This window comes from Alligator sinensis, unplaced genomic scaffold, assembly GCF_000455745.1.
Source record: "Alligator sinensis unplaced genomic scaffold, ASM45574v1 scaffold400_1, whole genome shotgun sequence".
Lineage (NCBI taxonomy): Eukaryota > Metazoa > Chordata > Crocodylia > Alligatoridae > Alligator > Alligator sinensis.
Genome location: NW_005841897.1, coordinates 1,881,842 through 1,907,705, shown reverse-complemented (window position 1 = coordinate 1,907,705; position 25,864 = coordinate 1,881,842). Strand labels below are relative to the sequence as shown.

Sequence of the window (25,864 nt, the reverse complement as noted above, 5' to 3'; positions counted from 1 at the left end):
CAGCCATGGGGGAGCTGGCCAGCCGGCAGCAGGCCGGGGTGGAGGAGCTGGACGTGCCGGCTAATTCCGTCTACAGATACCCCCCCAAATCCGGTAAGAGCCGCGCGCCGGGGGGGCTGCCCGGGGCGAGGAGGGAGCGACCCCCACCCGCCCCTGCCCTGGGGCACCCGGGCTTCCACCGCGCGCCGAGTTGCCGACTCACCTGGGCGGGGGGCGGGTCTGCACAGCAGCTCCACAGTGTGTGTGTGTGTGTGTGTGTGTGTGTGTGATAGTCACACACAGCTCTAGGGCGGGGGGTGTTTGTGTGTGTGTGTGTGATGGGGGGGTTTAGGTTGTAGCCGTGTTGGTCTAAGGATATAGGCAGGCAAGGTTCCTTGGGGGAATTTGATATCTTTTATTAGACCAACCCAAATAGTTGGAGAATATTTATTAAGCAAGCTTTCGGGTTCAAAAACCCTTCGTCAGGCTCAGGAAGTTTCAGCAGTTGGTGTGTGCTCTTCCTGGATGGATGTGTGTGTGTGATAGTCACATACAGCTCTAGAGTGAGAGTGTGTGTGTGATAGTCCCACACAGCTCTAGAGCGAGTGTCTTGTGCGCCTGCTGTATCTGCCATGCAACTCCCCACCCTGTATAAAATGCACGCTCTCCACGCTCAGTCCTGCTTCATAATCCCGAGCTGCTGTGCATGGCTCCTGCCAGCCGTGTGCCTCGGTTGCCCGGCGTGGGAAAGAACGGGTTCCAGCTCTTACAGCAGAGGGTCTTTGAGAGCTGGGCGCTGAGGACAAATTCAGCAGGTGCAGGCCGGTTTCAGAGGTTTAAAACAATTCTTTCTGTGATAATCACTTGAGCTGCAGGTGCTAGGTGCAGGGCATGACCTGACTGTGGAGGCTTAGCAAGCCACGCTCCACTGATTTTTTTTATTTTTATTTTATTTTTTTGGATTTTCCCCCACCCTTGTAATGGGGTGTTAATCCCCCTGTACCCACAGAGCTCACTGCGCTCCTAGAGACACCTACCAGGGCTATGCACAAATATTTTTGCAACTGTTGTTTTCAGCTCCAGCAGGGAGTTTGCTTTGGGAGCCGTCTGGGGCAAGCCCTCCTCAGGGCTCCAGAGGAGTTCCTTATTTTCAGCAATCCTGGCAGGCTCTGTCCAGCAGCTGAGGAGTAGGGAACCAGGTTTCCTGCCTGTGGGTCAGACAGAGTAAGTTACCTGGTCTGGTTGCATCAGCACGACAGAGACTTGACTGGCCGTGCTGGGTGACCTTGGCACATCCTTGTGTCTCAGTTTCCCCAGCTGTGGAATGGGTGTGCTAAGAATCTGGTATGCCAGATGCTATTGGTAAAATGCTCTTTTGATCCTTAGCTGGAAGCTGCTAGGGAGGTTTCAAATGCTGTTCTATACATTGGATGTCTGGCTCTGCTCTGCAAATGGGCTTTATTGCAAAACCACCCCAGAGGTGCTGAATATTATTAATGGATAACTATGTTTAGTAGTTAATAGGATAAGGTAAAAGCTTGGGTCATTAATAGTGTAACAAATGACTTGCTAATTACTTGTAAAGACCTCTTTAGAAAGAATTATTGCCAACATAAACTGCATCCTTGCACTGAAAATATGCACTTGGCTCTTTAGCAGACAGCACAGCTGGAATCGGTCTGCCAAAACATCTGCCTGATTGTCGGTATGTAATACTACTTTCTCTCAGATTGGGATATGAGGTGGATTCGGGCGAACCATAATTTCAACCCGTTTTCATCTCTGGCTGATAGACGAGTCAGAGTCTGGCCTTTTACATCAAGGGGAATGATGAGCGCTGTAAGGGACTCTGATGTTAGCTTGTCAAGGGATTGCTGGAGCTGATTCTTTTCCCATTGTACCAGGAGCCACTTTAAATGTTGTCATTTTTTTGCTGTATTCTTCTTGTGCGCGCCGGGGGGGGACTGCCTGCCCTGCATCTGAGCTTTGCAAAAGGAACTGCCAGAAAACCTTGTGGAGGGGTGGGGGGGTGTGGAAGTGAATGACACTTTCAGTAGGTATGAAGAAAAGCTGTGGAGAGGGAGAATGACAGTCTTGCCGTTATAGCACCAGAAGAGGGCTCATATTGCAGCCATTGCTTTAGCAGGCTGGACTGTTCTCTCAGGGGCTCAGGGTTACTGAGACCAGTCAGCTTTAGGAAAGCAAAATATTGTTAATTCAGGACAAAAGTGTTTGGGAGGGAACATGTCTTAAAGCAATTAATAACTTGGATATGGGCCTTTCTCATGGGCATCCATCTTCCTTCCACATAGACACCTTCCAGGTCTATGATACTTTTTAAGTCCTCCTGCAGGGGCTGCTTATACTGGTCAGCTGCATACCTGTGTCCAGGTGGTATCCCCTTCCCTCTGGTCAGGGCTGCTGGATGGTTTATACAGCTTCCTGTCCTTTATCATCTTAGGTCTCTCAAACCAGAACTGGCCAGTCTATGGGCTTCTTAGAGGAGATGACACCTCTAAGGATTTGTTACCTGCATTGCTTGGAGAGTGGGCTATTTGCCTTTGTTATCTTGCATGGTTTTTAGTTCCTGCAAGAAGTGTTCCTTGTCTTCTCCATTTAGCTAGGAATACAGCCATGCATGAGCCCACAACATCTATAACATTTGTGAAATCAGTGCATTAGTCTGAATGATCCACAGCATCGGTCACACATGCATGTGGGAGAATGGTCCCTTGTGGCTGCAGTAAAGGATGAGGAGTTGAGTTTGGGGATCTGTGCTTGCCTGTCCCATACCATGCAAGTCATCCTCCCTAAGCCTTCATTTCCCTGCCTTTAGATTTGTTTCTACCAATACTTTTTCCAGGATGGGAGAGACCTAAGTGCTCTGCAGGTCTCAGCTGGAAGGCAGGGTGGAAGGGCACAGCGTTATCATAATTACCCTGACTGTTCTCAGTGGTTGGCGCCGATTACATTGGGTGTTGCAACATAGCTGGCGTGTCTCCAGTCAGCCCCTACCAGGAGTCCCCCACCCCCACTTTTGTCTTCGGTTGAATTGCTTGAGACTAGAGAGCAAGCTCAGCTGAGCATCTCAAAGTTCATTTTAGCTGCTGAACATTTTAGGCCAGGGGTGTGCAAAATACGGCCTGTGGGCCAGATGAGACCCGCCAGGCCATTCTATCTGGGTGTGGGGCTCCTACAAAATTTAGAAAATTAATATTTATCTGCCCCTGGCTGCCTGTCATGCGGCCCTTGATGGCTTGCCAAAACTCAGTAAGCGGCCCTCCACCTGAAATAATTGCTCGCCCCTGTTTTAGGCTGTTGATTATGGGTGGAGAAATCAGAGTAACAGAGAAACTCACCTGCCGGGAGCAAGCCCTGCCTGGTACCTGGCCAGGAATAGCACCGTGGGGTGAGACAGGTCATGGCTCAGTCTGGCTTTCCCCAAGTGACTTGTCAGCACGTCTCGGGCTTAGCACGGTGGGACTTCTCCTGGGACTGGTGTAGTCATTCACAAAGCCAGTTGTTTACTAGAAGTTGTTCTGGGAGTGAATACAACCACCTGCTTCCCAGAGAAATGGGACCTGGTGAGCAGGTGAGGGTACAGGTGCTTTGCTCTTAGTCTGTTGTGGGTTTTGCTGCTTATTTTGCTGAGGAGCTGAGCTGAAAGAGTGGATTGGGGGGGTGGGGATGCTTGAGACTGCTGGTACTGATTGCTGTGACTTCAATGCATGGCTTGTCTTAAGCGTAAAATAATGGAAGAGTTAGGGGTCTAGAAAGGGGTGCACTTACAAACGACCTTCCCTTGCAGCAGGCGAGCAGTATGATCATAGGATGGGGGATGTGGATGAAGTCAGAATGCAGGCGCTGTCTGCAGGAATCCCCTGAGTCAGAGGTGCTGGGGATTTCTCATTCCCATGGCTCTCTCTCCCCATCCTGGGGACCCAGGCTCTGTGGGGATCAGCCGTTCGTCTGGAGTCAACCCGATGCCATTTCTCTCCTTGCGCCAGTGTCTGATTCAGTCCAGCCACAGAGATTTCCACACTGAAAAGCCTGAGATGCTGCTTCAGCCAATGTCACAGTTTTGCTGATTCAGGGGCCTTGCTCATGCATGCAAGGTGCCAGGCGCGTGCAGCCATATTCATAAAATACGGCCATGTCGGCATGCTTCCAGCAAGCCACTGAAATGGGTGATTGCTTGAAAAAGGCGGGAAGAGGGGGAGCTACTTTTTCTCTGCTTCTAGTGATGTCCAGTTACCTCTGTGCTGGGCAGAGGATGCAAGTTGCTGAGTTTGTACCTCGGGGCCAGGCGAGGCCCAGCCCTGTGCTCCATGGGCCGGAGTAGTGGCTCCAGCTCTTTTTTGCATCCCCCAAGGGAGACGTTTTAGAGCTGTGATCTGGATGGATCTGTGGCTGCCACTTAATTCAGCATTCTGCCATCCTCCAGAGCAAGTACGAAGCCTGTAAGTCCCCTGAGCAGCTGCTGAGCCGATAACTCTGCCGACAGAGCCCACCAGGGCATGACAGTTGGACGATAGGCCATTTTGAAAGCTGAATGTGCTTGTTCGCCTCTCAGTTAGTGCCTTAGAGACCCCAGCTTCTCTGCCTGGAAGGAGACACAGGTGTCTAACAATGAGGGCAACTAACCACTGGATTGGATAGGTCAGATGAGCCATTGTATGGGATGGTTTGGAAAGCAATGGTCCTGCCTGGAGCAGGGTGCTGGTCTAGCTGACCTCCTGAGGTCCTTGCTTTCCAGCCCTGCTTTCCTGGGATCTACCAAGGGAGATGGCAGCCTCCTTATTATTGCTTGGTGTCTGTCTGTCTGTCTGTCTGTCTGTCTTTGAGAGCCACGCATTCCCTGGCAGGCTGGGCTAGAGGGAGGCATTGCCAGGGGAGAGAGATTTCGCACAATTCAGGCCATCGCAGTGGTCCCATCACAGCTGTGGGAAGTGCCCGGAGCAGTAGAGAGCTCTGAGTTCACTAGAAGCAGGGGTGGTAGAGAAGGGTTGGGAGAACTTGCTTCTGGTTCTGCTCCTGGCTTTTCTGCTCACTTTCTGGGTGACCTTGATGAGGTCACTTTGCTTCTCTGGGTCTCTGCTCTCTCCTCTAACCCCCTGTCCTCGTGTGTGTTTAGCTGGACATTTACACAGCAGCCAGCACCATGGTGGGGACCCCAGTTGTGGTTGGCTATCCTAGATGCTACCATGTCCAATTTTGGGCCCCTCACTACAGAAAGGATGTACACAAATTGGAGAGAGTCCAGTAAAGAGCAACAAAAATGGCTAGGGGGCTGGGGCTCGACTTATGAGAGGCTGAGGGAACTAGGTTTATTTAGTCTGGAGAAGAGAAAACTGAGGGGGGATTTAATATCAGCCCTCAACTACCTGTAGGGGAGTCCCCAAGAGGATGGATCTGGACTGCTCTCAGTGGTGACAGATGACAGAACAAAGAACAATGGGCCCAAACTGCAGCAAGGAAAGTTGAGGTTAGAGATCAGGAAGAACTTTCTCATGAGGAGGGTAATAAAACACTGGAGGAGGCTACTTGGAGAGGTTTTGAAATCTCCATCCTTGGAGGCTTTTAAGACCCAGCTAGACAAAGTCCTGGCTGGGATGATCTAGTTGGGGCTGGTCCTGCTTTGAGCCGGGGGTTGGACTAGATGTGACCTCCTGAGGTCCCTTCCAACCCTTTCTATGATTCAATGATGCCAGCAGTGCCATTCTCCCTGTAGTTAATGGCTACCACAGGGATCACAGGACTCCACATTTCTTACCTGGGATTGCTTATTACCAAAAGCTAGTCCTGGCTGTCCTCTCTTGTTCCCATTTTCCTATCCCTGAGCACTTCCCTCTGTGCTGCTGTCTGGTTTATAGCCCTATATTAATTAAGCCATCACACTGTGGACTATCTGACGGCTCTGTGCCACTTTCCATGGTGAGAGACTGATCTGGAGGCAGAGGCAAGGTCTCCTTTATGACCTGTATCCACTGTGCCCTTATAAAGCGGACCAATGGGTTCTCCTTGGTTTCCTGCAGGGGGAGAAAGAAAGATGTTAGCGGTCCAAAATTGCACGTACACTCCCCTGCTTTTTGCCTGGCCACACAGGGCAGGTGGTGCATTATCTCCAAGCTTTGCCATTTCAACTATCAATCACCTGAGTTTTTTGTTTCAGAGGAGGAAGCAGCACAGTCATAAAGCAGCTGATGCAGGTGGCTTTCTGCTGCTGCCTGAACTGGAGAACTACACTGGTAGGGATGGGAACAGTCAGTCTCAAAGGGAACAGAGATTTTTGTTTATCATGAGCATGGATGCCCTGGACTGCAGGTCTCCCTAAGCAGAGCCTCTCTTGTTTCTTTGGATAATCAAGCCAAATCCAAACAAAATGTATTGACTTATTCCCATTTGTACTGTTGGGAGGAGGAGGGCGGGGGGAATGATAAGGTTGGGCAGGAGCAGGAGCCTGCTTAGTTTCACTGTCTTTTTTAATTAGTTTCAGTTTAATGTGAAAATGGCAGAGCTGATTAGAGTCCCGTAATTATTATGTGTGCAGCCCCAGCGGTGTGCTAAGTGCTTCAAGGCTAGGCAATGAATTATTAACTTGCTCTTTCCTCAAAACTCCAGTTTTTCATTGAAATCAAAAACATTTTTTTTAATGAATACATCAGCTTGTATAAAAATAGTTGTCCCTTTCTCTGCTCTCCAGACCCCAGCCTCAGCTAATCCATGGAGGTCTCCTGAAATACAAAGGGTTATTGGTCTTGGGGCCTGGGCTAAAACAATGTGTTTTTTTGGAGTTGGAGCGTAATGAGCAGCGTGCGCATCTCACAAGGAATGCGGTCCAGTAGAGTTGGAGCTGAAAGGAGACGTGGGGATGAAATCTAAGATGCTGCAGCTGCATGTGTGGATGATACGAGCACAGGGAACTTGCTAAACTGGCTTGCCGTGGCTTTCCAACCTGCCCATCAAAGCTGCTTGCTGCACTGTGCTGGAATATCAGTTGACTCCTATTTTAAAAATGCAGCGTTTTCTATAGGCCTGGCTGGGGCATTGTTGTTCCCCACCCCATCCCAGATCACAGGCAAATTCTTCCTGATCAGCAGGACCGAGTGGCCACATCAGGAGCTTTGTTTGTGCCAGGGAGTTGATTATCCCGGTTGCCATTAGCACGTTATACTCGTGGCATTCGGTGATGTACGGCAGCTGAAAAGAGCTGCTGGTTGCTTGCCAGCTCCTTGGCTTTGCACGCATCTACTGGAAGGTGGAGCTCTTTATCTAGGAGTGTTCTGCACAGCAAGCGGACCCCTAATTAAATTGTTTCCTGGGATGGGCTGAGCCTGAGCTCCATCCCTTAGAACAATTCACCTGCTGGGTTCTTGACGCAAGTGGGGCCTAGCATCAAGCGGCTGTGCTGTGAGCATCTGTGGCTTCTCTTGTGCATGTATTTTAGCAGGGGGTGTTGTTTGGGAGACTCACCTTTTAAATTACAGGGGTATTGGAGCCGCCCCGTTTGGCTTTCATTGCCTTTTTAAAGCAGCCCTTACCTTTCTGCCCCGCTTTGCCTGCTGTAATGGGCTCCTTGGGACTCAGAACTTTTCGATCTCATTAGACCCTGGCTCTCCCTCAATAATTTAACCATCCTTGACAGGGTTTGAATTCTCTGAAGGCAGGTGGCTCTTAAAGAATTCTAATTAGCCAATAATAGGCAGCTTGTTGCTAAAGAGAGACCTGAGGATTTCTCCCCCCTCTTCTTTTTCCAGCGGCACCCAGGTCATGTAAGGTTGGATCCTTGGCATCAAGGTTCAAAGCCAGCTTTTTGCCAAAGTGGGGAAGGGAGGAAAGCAGCCTGCCCTGCCCGCTCTCTGCCCCTCGGGTGCCAGCCGTCTGTGTATCCTCCTGGCTTCTCGCTCAGCCTGGATGTGCATGGGTGCATGCGGGAAATGAGGTCGCAAAGCCTCTGAGCTCGGGGCTCTGGAGGAGCAATGGAGGCAGGAGCCGGTGTGCCTGCAGTCAGGTGTTGGCACTGACATGCGACAGTGGCGTGCAAGGGGAAAGCCTTTACGCCGCTGCGCTCTTTAAAGATGCCTTCTCGGAGCCCTTGTCCAGCAGAGGCAAGGAGCCTGGGCAGGCTGCACCTAATGGGTTTCTTACCTCCCACCCCACTTCTTTGCACCTAAAAGGCGAGTGGGCGTCAGGGCAGCGCAGCCTGTTGCCTTCTTCCCCTGTTTCTGTATTGATGAGACAAAATTGCCAAGTTACCTCCTGTCTTTTTAATCTCATCTGCTATGACTGACGGCAGCTCCGTCAGGGCCATGTAAAATTTATAAAGCTTTCCACTCTGCTGGCTGCCTGGAGAAGCGGAGAGGCTAGTAGCTGGGCCCTCGCAGATGTTTGCTGCTGAAATGTGGATCATAGCTTAGCTAGGGGAGGGAACCATCAAGCCCCTCATTGATCCAGGGACTTTTGCTCTCTGATTAGCTGTTTGTGCCTGATTGGGAGTAGGAGACACTGGATGCTTTAAGTGAGGATTTGTGTATAGATCTTTGCTGTGAAGTCAGAACCAAAGAGCCCAGAAAATCCTGTTTTATTTTCGCTTTACATCCTTTTTTTCCTCATTCCATTTGCCAACATTTTCGCCCCCAAGTATTTGTAACCCATCTAGGTGTTGCTCTGATAGCAACAGTGAAAATCAGGGTATTCCTGCAGCTGTGAGTGGAATATGTCTGTCATATGCATTTCCCTCCCTTTCCAAAATTTAGGCTGTGTTGTTTTTTTTTTTTTTTAGCCTGGAGTAGCCACTGCCAAAGGCAAACTGGCTATTGCCTGCTCTCCTGCCACTGAGTGCAGGCAATGGCATGAGCTACTCCAAAGTAGCTGTACGTCTGTCTGCTCCTGATCCCACTGTAATTTTCATTGGTGTAAGCACGTGATGCCAATTACACTGGCATGTACATGTTTGTCCGTGTCCGTTGCATCAAGTGCTATGCACACACGTGATGTGTTTGCCTCCTGGTATGCGGCATCTCCTATGTTCCAGCTGGGCTGAGAAGACGGCCCCCACCTCTCATGCAGAGAAAGTGCTGACTGATGGGCAAGGGGGGGAAGTCAGATGTTCATTGAGTGGTAAACAAGGACTGTTGTGTCTCTGGTATACACATGCACTCGCATGTTGAGACCCTTTCTGCCGAGCTTCCTGGAACTGGACCCAGTGCTACACCAAGCTTGGGACCCTGGTCTCCAGGACTGCAGAGGCAGCATCATTTACTGTAGAGTCTCTCCTTCGAGTGGCTTCCTAAGTGCCTAGGAAACTTCCCATTAAGAGGCTAAATGTGCACTTCTTTGATTTCCTCTTGGCCCAGATCATTTAATCTGTCCCAATAAAACTAATGCACACCGTCCTCTCTCTCTTCTCTCCCCCGGATACATGAACACATGGATTGTAGCGAGAACTAACGACGCTTTGCTCTTGGCTTTTTTCAGCCAGCTGCTCGCTTGCTTGCTGTGAAACTACTTTTCCCTATAAATTATGCACGTGGAAAATGGGGCCAGAAAGCAGCAGGCATCAATAATTGATGGCTGAGTTTTCCTCAGTGATGGCCTGCATTTCTGTATCGCGTCAGGGGTAGGTGCTGGTGGAGGGGTTTGGTATTCTGGCTTTTTCACCCTCGAGTTTTTAGGTTCTGTTGGGAGCAATGTCAGACGTTGAGATGGGTGCAGTGACACTGGGATGGGTCCGGGAGCTGTCGCCGTGTCTCAGCTGCCCTGCTCTGGGCTTCCTTAACTTGGATTAACTGATTTACGTACAAAACAAACTGACCCGGCATCAGTGCAATACGAAGGTCCAGGAGACGCTGCACCTGTGTGGGGCCTAGTGCAGGATTGGTGCTAACGGTTTCAAAGCAACCTCTGCAGTTAGAGCCTGGCAGCTAAGGTTGGAGAAGCAATTGTATTATTGACTTTGCTTCTACCAGTAGATCCAGGGAGTGGGGAGTGGTGAAGGGGCTTTTCAAGACACAGCTGGGAGTAGAGCACTGGTCTCCAGAGTCCCAGCCCAGTGCCCTGTTGTGACACTGTGCTGCGTTTTACCTGAAATCTCTCTCCCGGCATTTATGCCTTGCAATAGTCTTAGCATCAGTACAATAGCATCTCTTAGATTAAGAGTCAGCAACCTACAGCCCATGGGCCAGATCCACCATAGGACCAAGCTGTGTTCATTTGGTCTGCTCTTGGTGAAAGGTAGCTGGCCCCTGCATGTTTCAACAGCCAGAAGTATGTACTGGTGTCTGGGGTGATTCACAGTTGCGTAATGTCCACACACAATCATAGGGCTAATGCATAATTTTGCCTTTTCCAATTTTCCAGCGTTTAAGTGTGACTCTGTAATACCGTATTGCTTTACATTGTCATTAACTTCCTCAGTTTTCACCTTGAGGCAAGGCCCATTCATAATAGAGATACTAGTTTGTATAAGCAAGCTAGCACCTGCTTGTGTGCTGGCCAACTGAGTGCTTGCTGGCTCGAGCGAATATTTGCAAAGGTTGTTAGGTACCCATCTACTATTGAAACTTGGTGTGGGATTGGGTACCTCCATTTTTTTGCCCTCAAAAACATCTTGCTTAGTCAAACTTGATCAGTGTTTGTTACAGGACACATGCACCCATGTATACAAGCATGCGACTATGTGCCCCTAAATGAGTATGTAGGAGTGAATACCATTCCAAGGCTTTGAAAATATGGCACTAATCTTCAAACTTAACTTGAATTTTAAATCTCGGGTTGATCAAACAAGCCAAGTTGGCGTGTGGCGGGGAGGTGATGGAATCCCAGCTGTTCTAAATGAGATCACTTACTATCATAGGTTTAAAACTGCACACACTGCTAACTGCTCATGCATGCAGTGTGTCAGTTGAAGGGTGCGCTTACTTAATGAAAAATGACCTCGCGTGCTCACACTGCAACTGTCAAACGCGCAGAAGTGCAACCTTATGTCAAGGCTCCATCATGACTTGGACTTGATTAGGGAGCAAAATCCAGGTCACAGCTCCATGGATCTCCCAAACCAGAAGCAGTAAATGCTACTGCTGGTCCCAGTTCCTATTGCTCCCTGTCAGTGCTGTGGGTAGGCTGGCTAGTTCTGCTGAGAGGCAGCACAAAGTTGTCTAGGTGGTGAATTGTACTGCCTCCTTTTGGCAACTATACCGGGACACTGCCTGGCTTTAGGAGAGTGTTCAGTCAATTCAGGGCCAGTCTTTCAAATTTAGAACAGAAGTCCCATGTTGGGGACTCTGGGGATGCTGCGATGCAGCCCTGGAAGTTGGGACTGTCCTGGAAAATTGCTCACTTTATCTTAGACCTTCATCTGCAGCATGTCCAGAAGATGCAGATGCCCACTGACATCCTGAGTGGGTCCTAGGGTGGGCCTGCATGGGACATGTTGAAGACTTGCTGCAGACCCCAACAGAGCCCCTGCTGGGGGCAGCAGAATAAAAGTGTTTTGGGCCTTAGTTTTTTAGTTTTTGATCTACGTTTGTTGTGGCTTGGAAGGGGAGGGGGAGGGGGCTGGAGAATACAGCTGGCTGAGAACTAGCAGAACTCACTTCAGCTCTCTGCCATCCAGCCTGTCGAGCGTCAAGTTGCTAGCAGGTGGCAGTGACCTTTGTAACCAAGAAGACTCTATTCAGCTGCATCAGATCTGATTCTGATCCTGTGCCAGGCTTAATGCAGTCGGTTACAATAGCACAACTCCTGACTGACGTCAGCGGTAGTGTTAGGACAGTGGCACTCAAGTCAGATGACTCGGGTCAGATGAATGGCGCATGGCCAGTCCATAGGCCAGATCGGCACCTGTTTCCTGTGGTCCAGGATCCCACACCCACCCAGCTGGGATCAGGCCCTGTGTTGCCCTGCCAGTACAATCCCATGGTCACATTGAACTGTGGGCATTTTTGCCTTCCTCTGTAGCAGGGGGCATGGCCTTCTACCTGGGATCTCTTGCGTGTATATTAACAACCTTTAGAGAAGAAGGTCATTGGCTGCTGTGCTCCCCCTGCTTTACCCCTCGCAGGTTAGGGTGTCCTGTCTTGTGTTGTGTCAGGGTTCACAGTCGTTTTACTAAGAGGTTAGATCATGGATTGATATAGGGTGGTTTGGATAGGGCTGATCCTGTCTCAGGCTGGGGGTCGACTAGATGAGCTTTGGAGGTCCCTTCCAGCCCGACTTCTCTGTGATTCTATGATCAAGCTCGCAGGACCATGGCCCACGGATCTGGGGGACCCCCCCCCCATAGACCAGATGACAAGGCACTGGGGGCTGGATCTGGCCCATAGGGCTGGGGGCTGAACACCCCTGTGTTAGAAGAATGAGACCCAACCTTTACAGTTTCCTCAATGTACTGTAGTCCCTTATTGGTGGCAGTTATGCTAGCAGTGTTCAGTGGCTCGTCAGGGCAAAGCTGACTCAGATGCTGAACTCTGAATGCTTCCACTCCTTCAGTTCCTCTTCTGGAGATATCCCTGTATGTGTGTACACGCATGCATGTGCATATGTGTGTATGTGCATGCATGTGAGCTTCTAGTACCGTCTTCTCTAGCAGCCTTGGAAATTAAATAAAGCTTATTAAAAGGATTAGCATTTCTCTTCCTAATCCCAAAATGTCTCTGATCTGTGTCTGTCTGCTTGCTGGTGATTCTTCAGTTCAGCATCACGCTTGTCTTCCTTCATTGTTTGTTGGAGGCTCTCTGCTCCTGCCAGCCCACACTGGATCTAAGTGCGGTGGCTACAGCTTTGTTTGACCTGAAGGAGGGTGTCAGTGTTTTGGCTCAAAGGGCCAGTTCCTGAAATCGATTTCCCCTCAATCCAAAGGCTAGCCTGCTGCCTCTGTTGAGGATTTACCCAAGTAATGACTCAGGCTCTTAAGTCAATTAGGTGCACTTGCAAACAGTGCCCTCAGTAAAATCTGACTAGGGATCTCGGGGTCTGGCTCCTTTGGGATGAAGGAAGACCCCCGCAGCCAGTGGCAAAGGAAATCAACTGACTCATCAAAGCAGTACCTTAACCTTCAAAATCAAGCCAGTTTGTAGGTGAGAAATCACCGGCCTGCTGAGCCAAAGATGCAAACCAGGGCAGATGGGATCAGCATTTGCCTGGAGAGCTGGGGCTTGGTTTCATAGGAGAGCTGCAGTTGTGATAAGTGGGCTGAAGTGGGTCCCCTCTCTGCAGAAGGCAAGTGCAAGCTCTAGGCCAGTGGTTCTCTACCTTGTGAGACTTAAGGCATTCATAGCATCTGGGAACTGAGCAGCACCCCACTTCAAAAACTAATTTTTTACAGTGCCTGCCTCCTTGAGGAGGGGCTGGGCAGTGGGGACAGGGTGGTAGCCAGGCATAGATGACTCTGAGCCTGCACTCATCAATTCACACCTCACAGCACCCTTCAAAAAAATCACACAGCACCCTTCAAAAAAAATCACACAGCACCCCAGGTTGCTCTCGCACCTTGTTTGAAAATCACTGGTCTAAGCAATATTTAAACCTCACTTAAGTCCCTGATGGCATTAAATGACACGCCTAGCCTTTATGTTGGGCTGTGGGCCACTGCATCTGATCCATCCATTCAGACTGATGCCTTTTTTTTTATTTCCCCCTCTGTGTTGCAGTGCATGCAATGGATATAGCTGTAAATCTGCAAGAGCCCAGTTTGTTTTCTTGCTGTGTCTTTTGCCTCTCTAGTTCCCTTAATTGCATCTGAAATAAAACTAAATTAAACAAAGCCAAAAGAGGGGAAGCTTCCAGCAGGGTGACCGAGGGGCTCCTGTCCCTTTAAACGCAGGGGAAGAGAGAGCTGAGTGGCTTTGCTGAAATGACTGAACCATATGCGTCTTAGAGCAGCTTGGAAGCTGCCAGGTTCCCAGTGCTTTCCAGTGGGGGAGCTGAGCCATTCAGTCTCACCGTCAGCAATTCAGAGTACCTGTCCAGGCTGACTGTGTTAGCCTGATGCACCTTTCCTGATTTAGCAAGTGGTGGGAAAGCCATTAAGTAGGTTTTGCTGAGCTGTGGGTGTGCAGCTGACTCTTCTTCAGGTAGGGGAGTGAGAGAGGTGGGAATATTTGATGTCTCAAGCAGAGAGAGAACGTGACCATATGTTTGCTGGTGGGTGGGGTGTGCGTGGCCTGATGGAGAACAATCAGACTGGGGTTAGTGCTCAAGGAAGTACCTTGTTAATAGCCCCAGCTCCAGGGGACTTTTGTCTGTCTTTGCTGTCTTGTTTGGAGCAAGTGGAGAGCACTGCTCAGTTGCAAGGCCTGTTGGGGAAATGTCCTAAATAAGTTACCCTGCTCAGAGAGCTGTCAAAATGGTGATGGGATCAAGCCTTAAGTTTTCTTTAACTTAGTTCTGTCTGTCTAATCTAGGGCACATGGTAAGGTTTCCCCTTTAAGAACAAATAGCTGGTGCTTCCCACCCTTGGGAGCAGCATGAAGCCCAGGTCTTTTGTTCACAAAATCACCCCTTAGTGATAGAGAAGCATCTACCAGGTCTCCCATGGGTTATGAGTGTAAGCATTGGCTTCCTAGGTATCTCTAGTCAAGGGGATGCATGCAAAGCGATGTTACAAACAAAGCAGAACTGGAGAGTCTTGATTCAGTGTGTTAATATTGCTACTTTCCCTCTGCAAAGTGTCATTGCCTCAAGTGGTATCATGGGAATGAGTATCGGAGTTGAAAATGGCCGAGATGCTTCTGGAGCTGGGTAGTGGATTGAATTACTGTAGTTTTCCTGTGCTGTTCAGTGCCTTTGACAGCTTCTGTGTTCTTTTTTTTCCCTGTCCTTCTTTCTAGGGAGCTACTTTGCCAACCACTTCATCATGGGAGGTGAGAAGTTTGACTCAACGCATCCTGAGGGCTACCTCTTCGGAGAGAACAGTGACCTGAATTTCCTGGGGAACAGACCTGTAGCGGTAGGGGAGCCGTGCTTAATTCAGCTGTGTTTGCAGATAGTTGTAATGGAATTGGAGATTGTGAGATCAGAAAGTTGAAGGTGGGCCCAAGCCAAATGTCACAATGGGCTAGTGTGATTAAAGCACCCCAGACTCTGCTGTTACTGGTGTCCAAGAGAGTGTTGTGGCTAGCACCGTGTCTAGCCGCCTTTGATTCCCCAGCCTGAATGGCCAAGTGCCCATTTACATCTGGGTCAACTGGGGACAGCCTTCAGCACAAGCCTAGGGTAGTGCTCTAGCTCATGCTTCTAGAGGTTTGCAAGACCTCCTAGCTGCTCTGCTGCTGTGTGCAGGCATCTTGGGAGATATGGGGCTTAATTAATTGTCAGGTTCTTATGTCATACCACCATTGTGGCATCTGCATCTGAGTTACCCCTCTCCACTTCAGATTTTGATCCAGATCTTACTGAAGGTTGGAGGGTGCATGGATCTGGGTGTTTGGGCCAGTTTGTTGTAAAGAAGGGTGGGAGCCAGGTGGCTGTACATATTTGCATCCAAGTCTGAGCTTCCTCCAGGTTGGGTTTGTTGGCTGGTTTCAAACCCATCTCAACAATTAGGAAATGTGTAAATGATACTTCCTGGGTGAAACACTGGCCCCATTTTAAATCAGTGGCACAATGCTTGTTGACTATAATAAGACTAAAATTTCACCCTGTACCAGATGCTCCAGGCAGGTACTCCAATGCCTTTCAAACCGGTGGCCTGCTGTCACTGGGTCTTAGAAAAAATCTACCCTGCCAATTGTATTGAGCCACATGTCAGTTTTGGGCTGTGGGCAAATGGGACGCAGATCTGAGCCCACCCATTCTTACCTGTGACCTGAGCTTGGGGTTGAACCCAGGCCTTCAAGGGAAGATAGACTGGTACCTTCACCTCTTTCCTGTACCAGAGCTCCCATTTCTTCTCAAGTTCCCTGTGTGGCAAGCCCCGTACATGGCCATATAGCAGTGTCTGACATGTCTAGTTAGGATCAAGGGTCATCAAGATGTTTCTGCAGTCTGCACATTTCCAAAAGTTGGGCCCTTATAAGACCATCTAGTTTACATGTCTCCATTCTCTGAATGGGTCATCCTTGGGTCCCATGCTGTTTATTTTCCCTGTGACTGGCTGTGCCCATTCAGGTTAATGGAGTGCTGATGTTCTGTTAAGGCAGCTGTATTTTGAATATTGGGCTCCTTGTATTCCAGAGGTGAGACATGGACTGCACGGGACTCCTCCATCTCCCCCAGTGCAGCAGACTCGGTCTATTGCAATGGGGCATCTCTGTTATTACCTTTTGCTGGTAACATCATTTTTTAGGAACCACCAAGATGCTGGGTGATCTAAGTCATGGATTCTAATTCTGGGGTCCTGACACCCTTCCCATCTCTCTGTTTCCAGCATGAGGGGTTGTGGCTAGATGGAGCAGAGGGTGGCAGGTCAGGACACTGGGGGAACCATTGACAGTGGCGTTACATGGAAATGTAAATATTAACATCATGAACTGCATGCATAATCCCACTGCTCTAATTCAAACCGGTGCTGCATTTGTGCGCTTGATTTGTGCTGCTTACTAATTGGCCATGTGTGTACGTGAGGGAGAGAGAGAGAGAGAGGGAATTCTGCTGTTTATGTGCATGAATGATTTTAGCACACCCTTAAATCTTGGCTTATGACAATCGTTTTGCAGATTGATTGGCAATCTGCCACCTTTCCATGTTGACTTTTGAATTCCCACTGGGAGATTGCTTTCTCTCTCCCACTTCCCCCTTTGGTATTCCAGCACCAGTTTGGATTAGCACAAGCTGCCTTTGAATTAGGCCAGTAATAAAGCAAAAGGCTCATTTTCCGTGATGAAGTTGCTTTGTTTGTTGAAAATTCAGTACAGCTTTATAACACTGTACCTTAAAAAAGCAACTTGGAAAAAAATGCAGCTAAAGAGGAAGAACCTCTACCACATTCTACCAGATTGACTCTTGTTGCTGGGGCGCATGCTAATTTCTACAGTATTACTGTGAGTCGCCTGTTGCTTGGACGTGATGGTTATTTAGCAGTCGGGAAGGAAAGTTCTGTGCATTTCAGGTCAGATGAACAGATCATATCGGGCTCTTCCTTGCTGGAATGGAGAGGGGTACCATGTGCATTGTGAGTTACTTTCTTTTCCTGCCTGCACTCGATGGTTCTGATCGGTTTTGCTTGCAAACTCTACCAGGACAGGTTTGTAACCTTACAAGACTTTTTCCAAGCCCACAGGACTGATTCTTTCACTTGCCCTGTTGTAATTCCTTTGGGTTCAGTGGCATTACTTCTGATGTGTGACTAAAAGAAATCGAGCCCATGAATTTGCCCGTCAACCGGAGACAGTGCTGTTTTCTTTTAATTGGCCTCTCCTTGGGGACTGAAGGCAAAATCAGGCTCTTATCAGGCATGTAGAGGTTCTGAGACACCATGATGATGATCTTCATTTATAGGACCCGAGTCATGATAGTCAGTTAATAAGGGGTTATTTTTTCTGTCTTCCACTTGTTTGAAGAATAAATTACTATGATGGAGTAACAGAAGCAAGTTAAAAATAGATTTCTGTCTTCCAAGCTGCCCACAACTTGAGGTTTTTAATTGCATGTTACCCATATGAGCTCTTATGTATGAAAGCGCAGACATCTCTGATTCAGTTAGTCTATGAGGTGCATTACTACTTGGCCTGACTTCAGACTAACAATGCTGCCTACCTCTCTCTGCCCACGTTGGGACATGTCGCTCGCTTTGCTGGGTCTGACCAAACCTATGGAGACTAATACAACACTGAGCCACAACTGAGACAATGAAACAACCTTTTTTTGTCAGATCCTGAACTGTGGTCCAGCCATCTCATAAAAGCCAGTCAAGATGGGTCTTTTTTGCTGCTTTAGTTTATACTGGAAGCCTTGGGGCTTATGAATGACTCGGTTATAAAAGAAAGATGGGTATGGGGACAACCCACACAAACCAACATCGGAGGGGCCTGCTGAGGTATGAGTGACTGGATCAAGGTGAGGGCTGATGCTGCAGAGGGTTGCAATGTGACTCCTGTTTGGAAGAAGGGACAGAGACCCCAGGGACTAGCCCCTGTGCCGTGACGGTCAGTGTGTGGAGCTTTCCTGGTATACGTGGCTAAGGTTGCCATGTGCCATGCCAAAGCCAAGGCCTTCAGATTCCAGTCTCTGTTGGGTAGTCCCCACACAAAGCTCTTGATTAGTATCAAGCCACTCCTGCCCCTCACCCTAGTACGAGTGAATACCACACTGCACCTCAGGATGAGACATTGCCCCAGCATGTCCCTCAAGGGGCCCCTCTTCAGCTATGAGCTTGTCCACATTCATGGCCAAAATGGACATTGCTTCGCTTCATGTGGCCTTAATGTGCAAGAGAGAGGATGGCTTTGTGGTGAGGGTAGAAACCCGGTATTCAGAAGATCAGGGCTCTGCTCCTGGCTCATTGCATGACTGGGGTCAAGTCACTTGGGACCCTGCAAAGTGCCGAGCCACTGTTGCCACTTCTTGAAGCTCCCCGTCTCTCTCGTGACCTTTTCTGCTGACTCCACACATCCATCTCAGCATCCTCATCCTGGAAACCTGCTGCTTCCTCATTGGCCAGTGCTCTTATCTGTGTCGTAGCTCTGGCCTTTCCACTGTCTGGTAGAATTTTTTCCATTCAGAGGAATTAGCATTAAGTGATATAAATCACAGAGCTCGCCATTCAGCTTCTTGGAAAGGCCTTGCTTCCTCATGTACATGATGGCAGCTGTATTCTCCATTCTCTCCCGAAGTCAGATGGCCAAGATCTGTCTTAAATTAAATCCTTTTAAATCTCTTTCTAGTGCTATTCCTGTACATGATACAATGGCCCTGTTGACCAGAAGCAACTGAGAAACTGAGATAGGGGCGCTGCGGTGTTAGACATATAGGCTCACTGTCCCTGTCCCAAAGGCCTTGAAAGTTAACCCTTTGACTCTAAATATTGAAGAGATGGAGGGTAGGAGAAGGGAGGTATTATCCCCATTTTACAGGTGGGTACAAACAACTTGTTGAAGGTCTCTAGGATGTTCTGTGGCATGGCCGGAAACAGATCCCTGATCTCATGTGACCTGTTCTGGTTCAAAATCCATAAAATCATCCTCCCCCTGGTTAGAGCATCTTGTTCTCTGCTTTCCCATATAGTATTACTTCTTAAATTGTTGATAGATTTTGGCTAGTTCTGCACCTGGGTGATTTATAGCAAAGGGATTTTATATTGTGAGACATTGTACTAAAAAGGAGAGCGCCTACTTTTGCTAGGATCATCTACAGCTGTTTGCAGTATTCCCTCATGTCAGGAGTTATTCTTAATAGTGGCCCAGGGGCTGGAGGGCTATTTGCCTTCTGTTCCCCCAGCAGGCTCTGTGGAAGTGAATGAATGAGCATCTAGTTTATAAAGCCATCAAGTTTGTCTTGCTCCCTTTTGCAGGGGCGGGGAGAGCTGAGTTGGATGCATGACAATGAAATCTAGAACTTTACCTTTAAGATTTTTTTTGCTTCCTCCATCCCTTGCATGCATTTTTTGCACCTGACAGATTCATGACCTTGGAGCTGCATATACTGCTTGCTGATGGCTTGGGAAGATTTCATTTTTGGCTTGTAATGTATTTAAAAGGTGCTAAAACTCTTGATATTTAGAGAGAAGCACCTGTTTAATAATTGCACAGCTCTTGCAGCTTGAGCTAAACATCATTTATCACGTATCTGAGTTTGTTTGCATGGAGATGGTACGTTTTCATTGAAGCTCTTCTACTTCACTTTTTTAAAAAAAATAGTGGAATATAAATACCGGGCTTTTTGCTGTGGGTTTCTACAAGCTGGTGTGATAACACCTCTCCAACGTCTTGCTGTATCTATCTGAATCACCACTGAATTCCAATGCAGTGCAGCAGTGAGGGAGAAGGAAGCTTTTGCTGCTTATTAAAATCAGTAGGAGTCCCTTTACTACTCTCCTGCTCTAGCCATGAGCTCGAGGAATCCTCCTGATTTGCAGTAAAACCCTATAAACTGCCCACCGGGTGTGATTCTTTGTACCGAGGGCCTTGACTTCATATTGTCTACACCAGCAGGGAAGGGAAACAAACAGCTTGAAAATGGCAGAAAGAATGAATACAGCATTGCAAACAAAATTACATGGCTTGTTCTTAATTAACGCTGGCCTCGAGCTGCAGAGCTCTGCTCTACATTCAATTTTGCCAAGGTTCAGGGGGTGTTTAGACCTGGGGTCTCCTTTTCCATTTGGCCTCTTTTTGTTAGCCGTGAAGGCTTGCAATCAGGCCCGAGCTTCCTTTTGGGGTCTGAGAATTTCATTCTGACCTGTGTTTTGTCCTTAGATGGGGTCTCAGGAGTAGGTTGTCCTGCTTGGAAGTAGAGACAGATGCACTAAGTGGTCTCCTGAAGTCCCTTCTTGCTCTACACATCGGTGATATTATCCACAGCACTGTTAATTATACAGAATATTCCCCCCAAAACCTTCTGCACAGTAAATATGGTTATAGCCTCTGAGCTACAGTAGTAGGAAGGAGATTCAGATTCATGAAGCATGGGTAGACTAGACAGAGGCAGCCAATGCCAACTAAACAGAGGGTGATAGGCAGAAATACAGAGAGACAAGGGAGTGTGGTGATGGCCTAGTGGTTTGGCCTCTTGACTAGGATGTGGACTTGGCCCCATATTTCTAGTGTCGTTGTGGGCATTCATGTAGGGACGTGTATATTTTTAAGGTGCTTAAGTGTCTCCAGCCTAAATGTCTTATCCAGGCTTTAATGTACCCCACGCCTCAGATCCTCATTGCTGAAACATGGCCAGCAGCACTACTTTGCAATGCTCGCAGGCACGACAGCAGCACCGCATCCTAGTGAAGATGGAGTCAGTCCTGTGAAGCGTTTTGAAACCAGGGGAGGTGGTTTTGAACAGGATCCTGAAGGCAGGGGGAGCTGAATTCCTTTGGCCATGACGTCTTGAGTAGCCAAAAGGAGCTATACGGGTTTTTTAAATCCTTTAGGATGCTGTGTGCCCTGCGGTGTTCTCTACATTGCCACTGAAACCCCTTCCTGCTGCCACCATTTTACAGTCGAACACACCCAGAAGACTTGAGAGTTGGGGTGGTGCTGTCTTTGGTGTCCCCCTTCAGACTGCCTGGGACCTGGTGACCGGTTGATGGAAGAAATCCATGTACATAAGGTGTCCCAGCAGGGCTGGGCAGATGTACCCTACACCAAAGCCTGACCTTCTGCGCAGCCTGGACTTGGCATGGAGGCCCGAGCCAGCAGAAGCCAAGGGGTTAAGCCGTCTTTGTCTGCTTCCATCATGAACTCCTCTATTGACAGGATAAACAGTTCCTTCATATCGGGAGAGGAAAGGAGGCTTGCAAAGAAGCCTGGCAACTTGACGCAGATTATTCTAGACAGGCTTTTGCTCTTTTTCGTCCCCCGCTACCTCCTCCTTTCCTTCAGGTCTCTGTGTTGGGATTTATTTATTTAAAGAACAGCCGTGAAGTGCCTGCGATCCTCTCCCAAGCCGGAGCTTGCCGCATTGCCAGGCAGCTCAGTGAAGCGTTAAATGTCAGATGCTGTCGCAACCCCCGCAGGACTCGCGAGACATGAATTGTGGGCAGTGCTCCCCTTCCCAGCCCTGGTCTGTGAGGGACGGGCAGGAAGGCGGCTTGCTGGCCTGACCTAACGGGGGAAGGAGGCGACGAACCTGTTGGCGGGATGTCAGTGGCAACAAATTGATTTTAAAAGGAAGAAACCTAGTTGTGTTTAAAACCGTGTGTTTTAAATAGGTGGAATTGTTTCAGAAACCCCCTCCACCAAACAGCCGCCCTGCCTTATGCACCCCCTCATTGCACCATTTTCACGGGGGCCCTGTAACTTCCTTCCAGAGCAAAGGTGAGGAAGATGCCAAAGGTGATGGAAGGCCTCCTCGGTGGGTACATTCACGAGGCCACTCCTCCCTTCACACTGTCAACCAGATGAAGCCATTCAAGCCAGTGGTGTCATTAAGATGGCTTTTGGCCCAAGTGTTGGAGTAGGAGATGGTAAGGAAGCTACATGGACTTCCTGCTGCCATCCCTCGCCTTCTCCATTGAATTCGGAGGCGTGCCCTTGCCAGCAGCTTGCTTGAACTCTGCTTGCTCCTGAAGGGGATTGGGAAGGTGGCCTTGGCATCATCCTGCAGCTGCAGCAGACAGACGTAGGAGCAGACGGATGGCTCTAGATTACACACCCTTTTTTTCCACTAAGCATCCAGTGTGATGGGTTTTGGGCTCCCTTCTCCCAAGCACGCTGGCCCCAAGGTGAAGCATCACAGATGTGCTGAGTGACAGTGTCGTAGCTCATTCATTAAACACCTGGGTTTAGCATCTTTCCCCTGCTAAGCATATTGAAGTTCAGTTTGTCTAATCTTTATGCACAACAGGCATGAGGAGCCCGATTGAACCTTTCCATGCTGGGTTCAACAGCCTTCCCAAGGGCCACGTGGTTGACTTGTGGAAGGATGCACAGAGCCATACGTGCTGAGCAGCTGTAAGGGCCCTGAGCTTCCACTTGAGATATCAGTTGCAGCAGGAAGAAATGAATGGAAGATGGAAGCTACTGGGATTCACCCCCTTCTGTGAAATGCTTCCCCTTGGCACATAATTGACCCCGGTTTAGGTCTGTCTGTGCAGTGGACACTGAAGGGTAGTGTAGTGCTAGGACTGTATGAGCCAGCCTTAACCTAGCTTGCTTTGGGGATGGTAACAGGTCAGCCACGGCAGCGTGGGAACTTGGTATAAGGGAATTTACCCTGTGTCTTAGGAAGTTACTTAACAGGGTACCTCGCTTGGGTATGTCTCCACTTCCCTTGGGCCCTTGCACAGCCCTGCCATGAAGCTGACATGTCACTTCTGATTGTTGCTGGAAGACCGCCTAGCAGTTGCCCTTGGAGAGATCTCAAAGCACTTCAGTGCATTAAAAGCCCCCATGCATTGCCTAGGAGGCAAATAAGCATTGTTCCCATTTGACAGGTGAGGAAATTGGGGACACAGTCAGCCCTCCAGCAAGTCACTGGCAGGGTCAGGACCCCGTGTTTCTACTCTAACCAGCACACCACACTCCAGCCCTAAAGGAGCGAGGTCATGTACACCCTGCTTTTTCAGTCTTGTCAGCGGCCTGGAGGGTGGTAGGGAGCCAAGGTCAACAGAAGAGGTCTTGCCGGTCGTCAAGAGGAAAGACCCGACCAAGAAACGTCAGGAGGCAGACAGGAAGCGTGAGACAGGAAGTGGAGGGCTAATGGAAACAAGCTGTTAACATTTACCAGGAAACTGAAAACCGTTCAGAACACATTTCTTGCATTTCACTGCCAAATTAGCCACTGGCCTATTTTTACACGCACAAAAAAATCACCGAAGATTTTGCAAGCGTTTCATTGACCGTAACCTGGCAAAAATAATGTTCAAACATGGTCAAAAGGGTGAGTGAAATTGGTCTCTCTAAAGCCCTTTGTTAAGGGAGAGAGAAAGGGGAGGGCATCACTCTGAAAAGCCCCCTTGTGAGATGCCAATTTATTTTATAAAAGCTAAGGAAATTCCAGTTGTAGGTGCAAAGGGGCACTGACAACCAGCTCGCCCTCCAATGCTTCCTTTTTTGGTCCAGGACTCACTGCTAGCCATTTCCCATATGGTGAGTACTTCTGACATTTGCCGCAGCTTGGCGTAGTACCAGCCTCTCTATAGCACTAGCCCTTCATTTCAGGGAGCTTCACCCAGGAGGCCCAGGAAAGAGGGATATCAAAACTCGCCAAGATGGGCCCAGTCCCAAGCCTGGTTCTGAATGCATCTGACCTTCCCAGGAGCTCTGAGCCTGGCTGGTGCTATCTCTAGCTGGGGCTGATTGAATATCCCTTTGTCACTGATATTTCATGCTCCCGCCTGAATTTTGTGGCTTAGGTTCAGCTCTACCAAGCGGAGATTTTTAACCCTTCATCACAGCTTTCTCTGTTCTGTGCCTTCGCTTGGGGGATGTCGCCCATTTAGCATCTTGGGTCTAAGGCAAGAGAGTGGCCAAAGACATCCTGGCAGCCATCCACTGCCCGACAGAATCTTTGTCCTTTGTTTTCTCCCCTTCCTTGTTCCTTCTCATTCTGTGCTCTGCCATCGTGACCAGCAGCAGTGGCCCAGTGACAGGCCCTGACTCGCCTGGGCCAGAGGAAGAGAAGCAAATAGAGACTGGAAACATCCCTTCCTGCTCAGAGAAGGCAGCCCTCGCTTTACACCTCAAAGGTACATTGGGGACGCTGCCGTCAGCCAGGTTTTGCTTTTCCATTTGTGTCCGTAACTGCCCGCTGTTTATTTACTTGCTAATCGTGCAGTTCTTGCCAGCAGGAAATTCGAGCCAGATAATTGCTCACTCGCCTACAAAAAAGCCCACTTTGTGTCGTTCATCGGCACGTTGCTCGCTGTGCCGCCTTGCTGCCGTTTGTCTCCGCAGCACCCAAGGCTTTCGGACGCCTCCGCCTTTCTCAACGGCTCTTCGCACACCGAGCAGACGGGCTTCGTCCTCACAGTGGCACGTGGGAGATTCTGCTCAGCCCAGCGCTTTGTAACCCCCTCGCAGTGCCCAGGCTTCCTGCCTAGTGATTAGTTATTTATTATTAGCTCATCTTGCCTCCCTGCCTGTGAATCCAGGGAGATGGAAGGAGATCTTGCAGGTTGCTTTTCCACTTGCAGATCAGACCACTGTGGAGTAAGCAGCTGTCGGTCCCACTCTGAATAGAGCGACCGCACGCTGTTTCTGGTACCAATGTGCCACATATCTTGGGTTAGGCTTCTGGGGGAGCTTATCTAGCACTCATCGGTGAGAACTTGGCCCAAACGTTCCTCTTAGCCTTGGCTGATCACACGATTTTCCATGCGTGATATCGCTCATCCAGAACCACCTCTGGGGATGCTCCTTTCCTGCCTATTGACTGAGGATACAGCAGGTGTGAGGCAATATTCATGCACGGGGCTCTGGATTGGGATTAGACATTTGACCGCATTTGATACCTGCTTGGACCACAGACTTCGGGCATGTCATTTAATATCCCTGGTCCTTCGGTACCACCTTTGTGAAATGGAAATAACACTTGTTACCTCACTAGGAGGTTGTGAAGGTGAAATCGTGGTCTTGCTTATATAACCATAGCTCCTACAACACCTACCCATGGCCTAGGACCCCATCATGGTAGAGGTGCCCACAGACAATTAAAGGACAGTCCTTGGCCCAAGAATGTACAGTCCACATCTATGACTAGAGGAGACCAAGGGATACAGATGGACAAGTGTGGGGACTACAAGGCCCTTGTGAGATGAGGTTAGTCAGGGTCATGGTCTGGAGTCTCTGCTCAGGTTGACCTAACTTTTTTGTTTAGGGATCCTGGCAAAGGGGAGTTTTAATGAGGGCTTTGACAGTGGAGTGGCTTTGGGAGTGTTTATAGGGAGCTCCTGCCAAGAGTGGAAAGCTATGGAAGAAAGCACAGAGGTGCTTGTTTGAAGGGACAAGGGGCAGTGGCCACTGGCACCAGGAACATTACTTGAAGTCAGAGAAAGGGATGATTTTGAGGCTCTCAGGTACTACAGGATGGGGGGACCACATAGCAGCCATTAACCCAGGGATGGGCAATTATTTTGGGCGGAGGGTCGCTTACTGAATTTTGGCAAGCCATCGTGGGCCGCGTGATAGGCAGCCAGGGGCAGATAAATATTCATTTTCTAAATTTTTTAGGGGCCCCGCGGGCCGGACAGAATGGCCTGGTGGGGCGCATCTAGCCCCCTGGGCCACATTTTGCCCACCCCTGCATTAACCAGTATCTTCATGCTGGGTCTAGAAGTAGGATGGATGCAGCA

The 25,864-nt window shown here is 49.1% G+C and overlaps 1 protein-coding gene across 6 annotated transcripts in view; it reads left to right on the top strand.

The window, feature by feature from the left end:
• The first annotated feature begins 5 nt into the window (after positions 1 to 5).
• Positions 6 to 25,864, top strand: part of RNF157 (ring finger protein 157) — a 73,602-nt gene continuing 47,743 nt past the window's right edge. For all 6 annotated transcript variants that reach the window (XR_003092738.1, XR_003092739.1, XM_006018361.3 and 3 more), the window contains exons 1-2: positions 6 to 93; positions 14,808 to 14,926. Coding sequence is in view for 4 of the 6 variants with exons in the window: in XM_006018361.3 (XP_006018423.2) it covers positions 6 to 93; positions 14,808 to 14,926 (207 nt within the window). In the remaining 2 variants the exon portion in view is untranslated. The remainder of the gene's footprint in view (positions 94 to 14,807; positions 14,927 to 25,864) is intronic.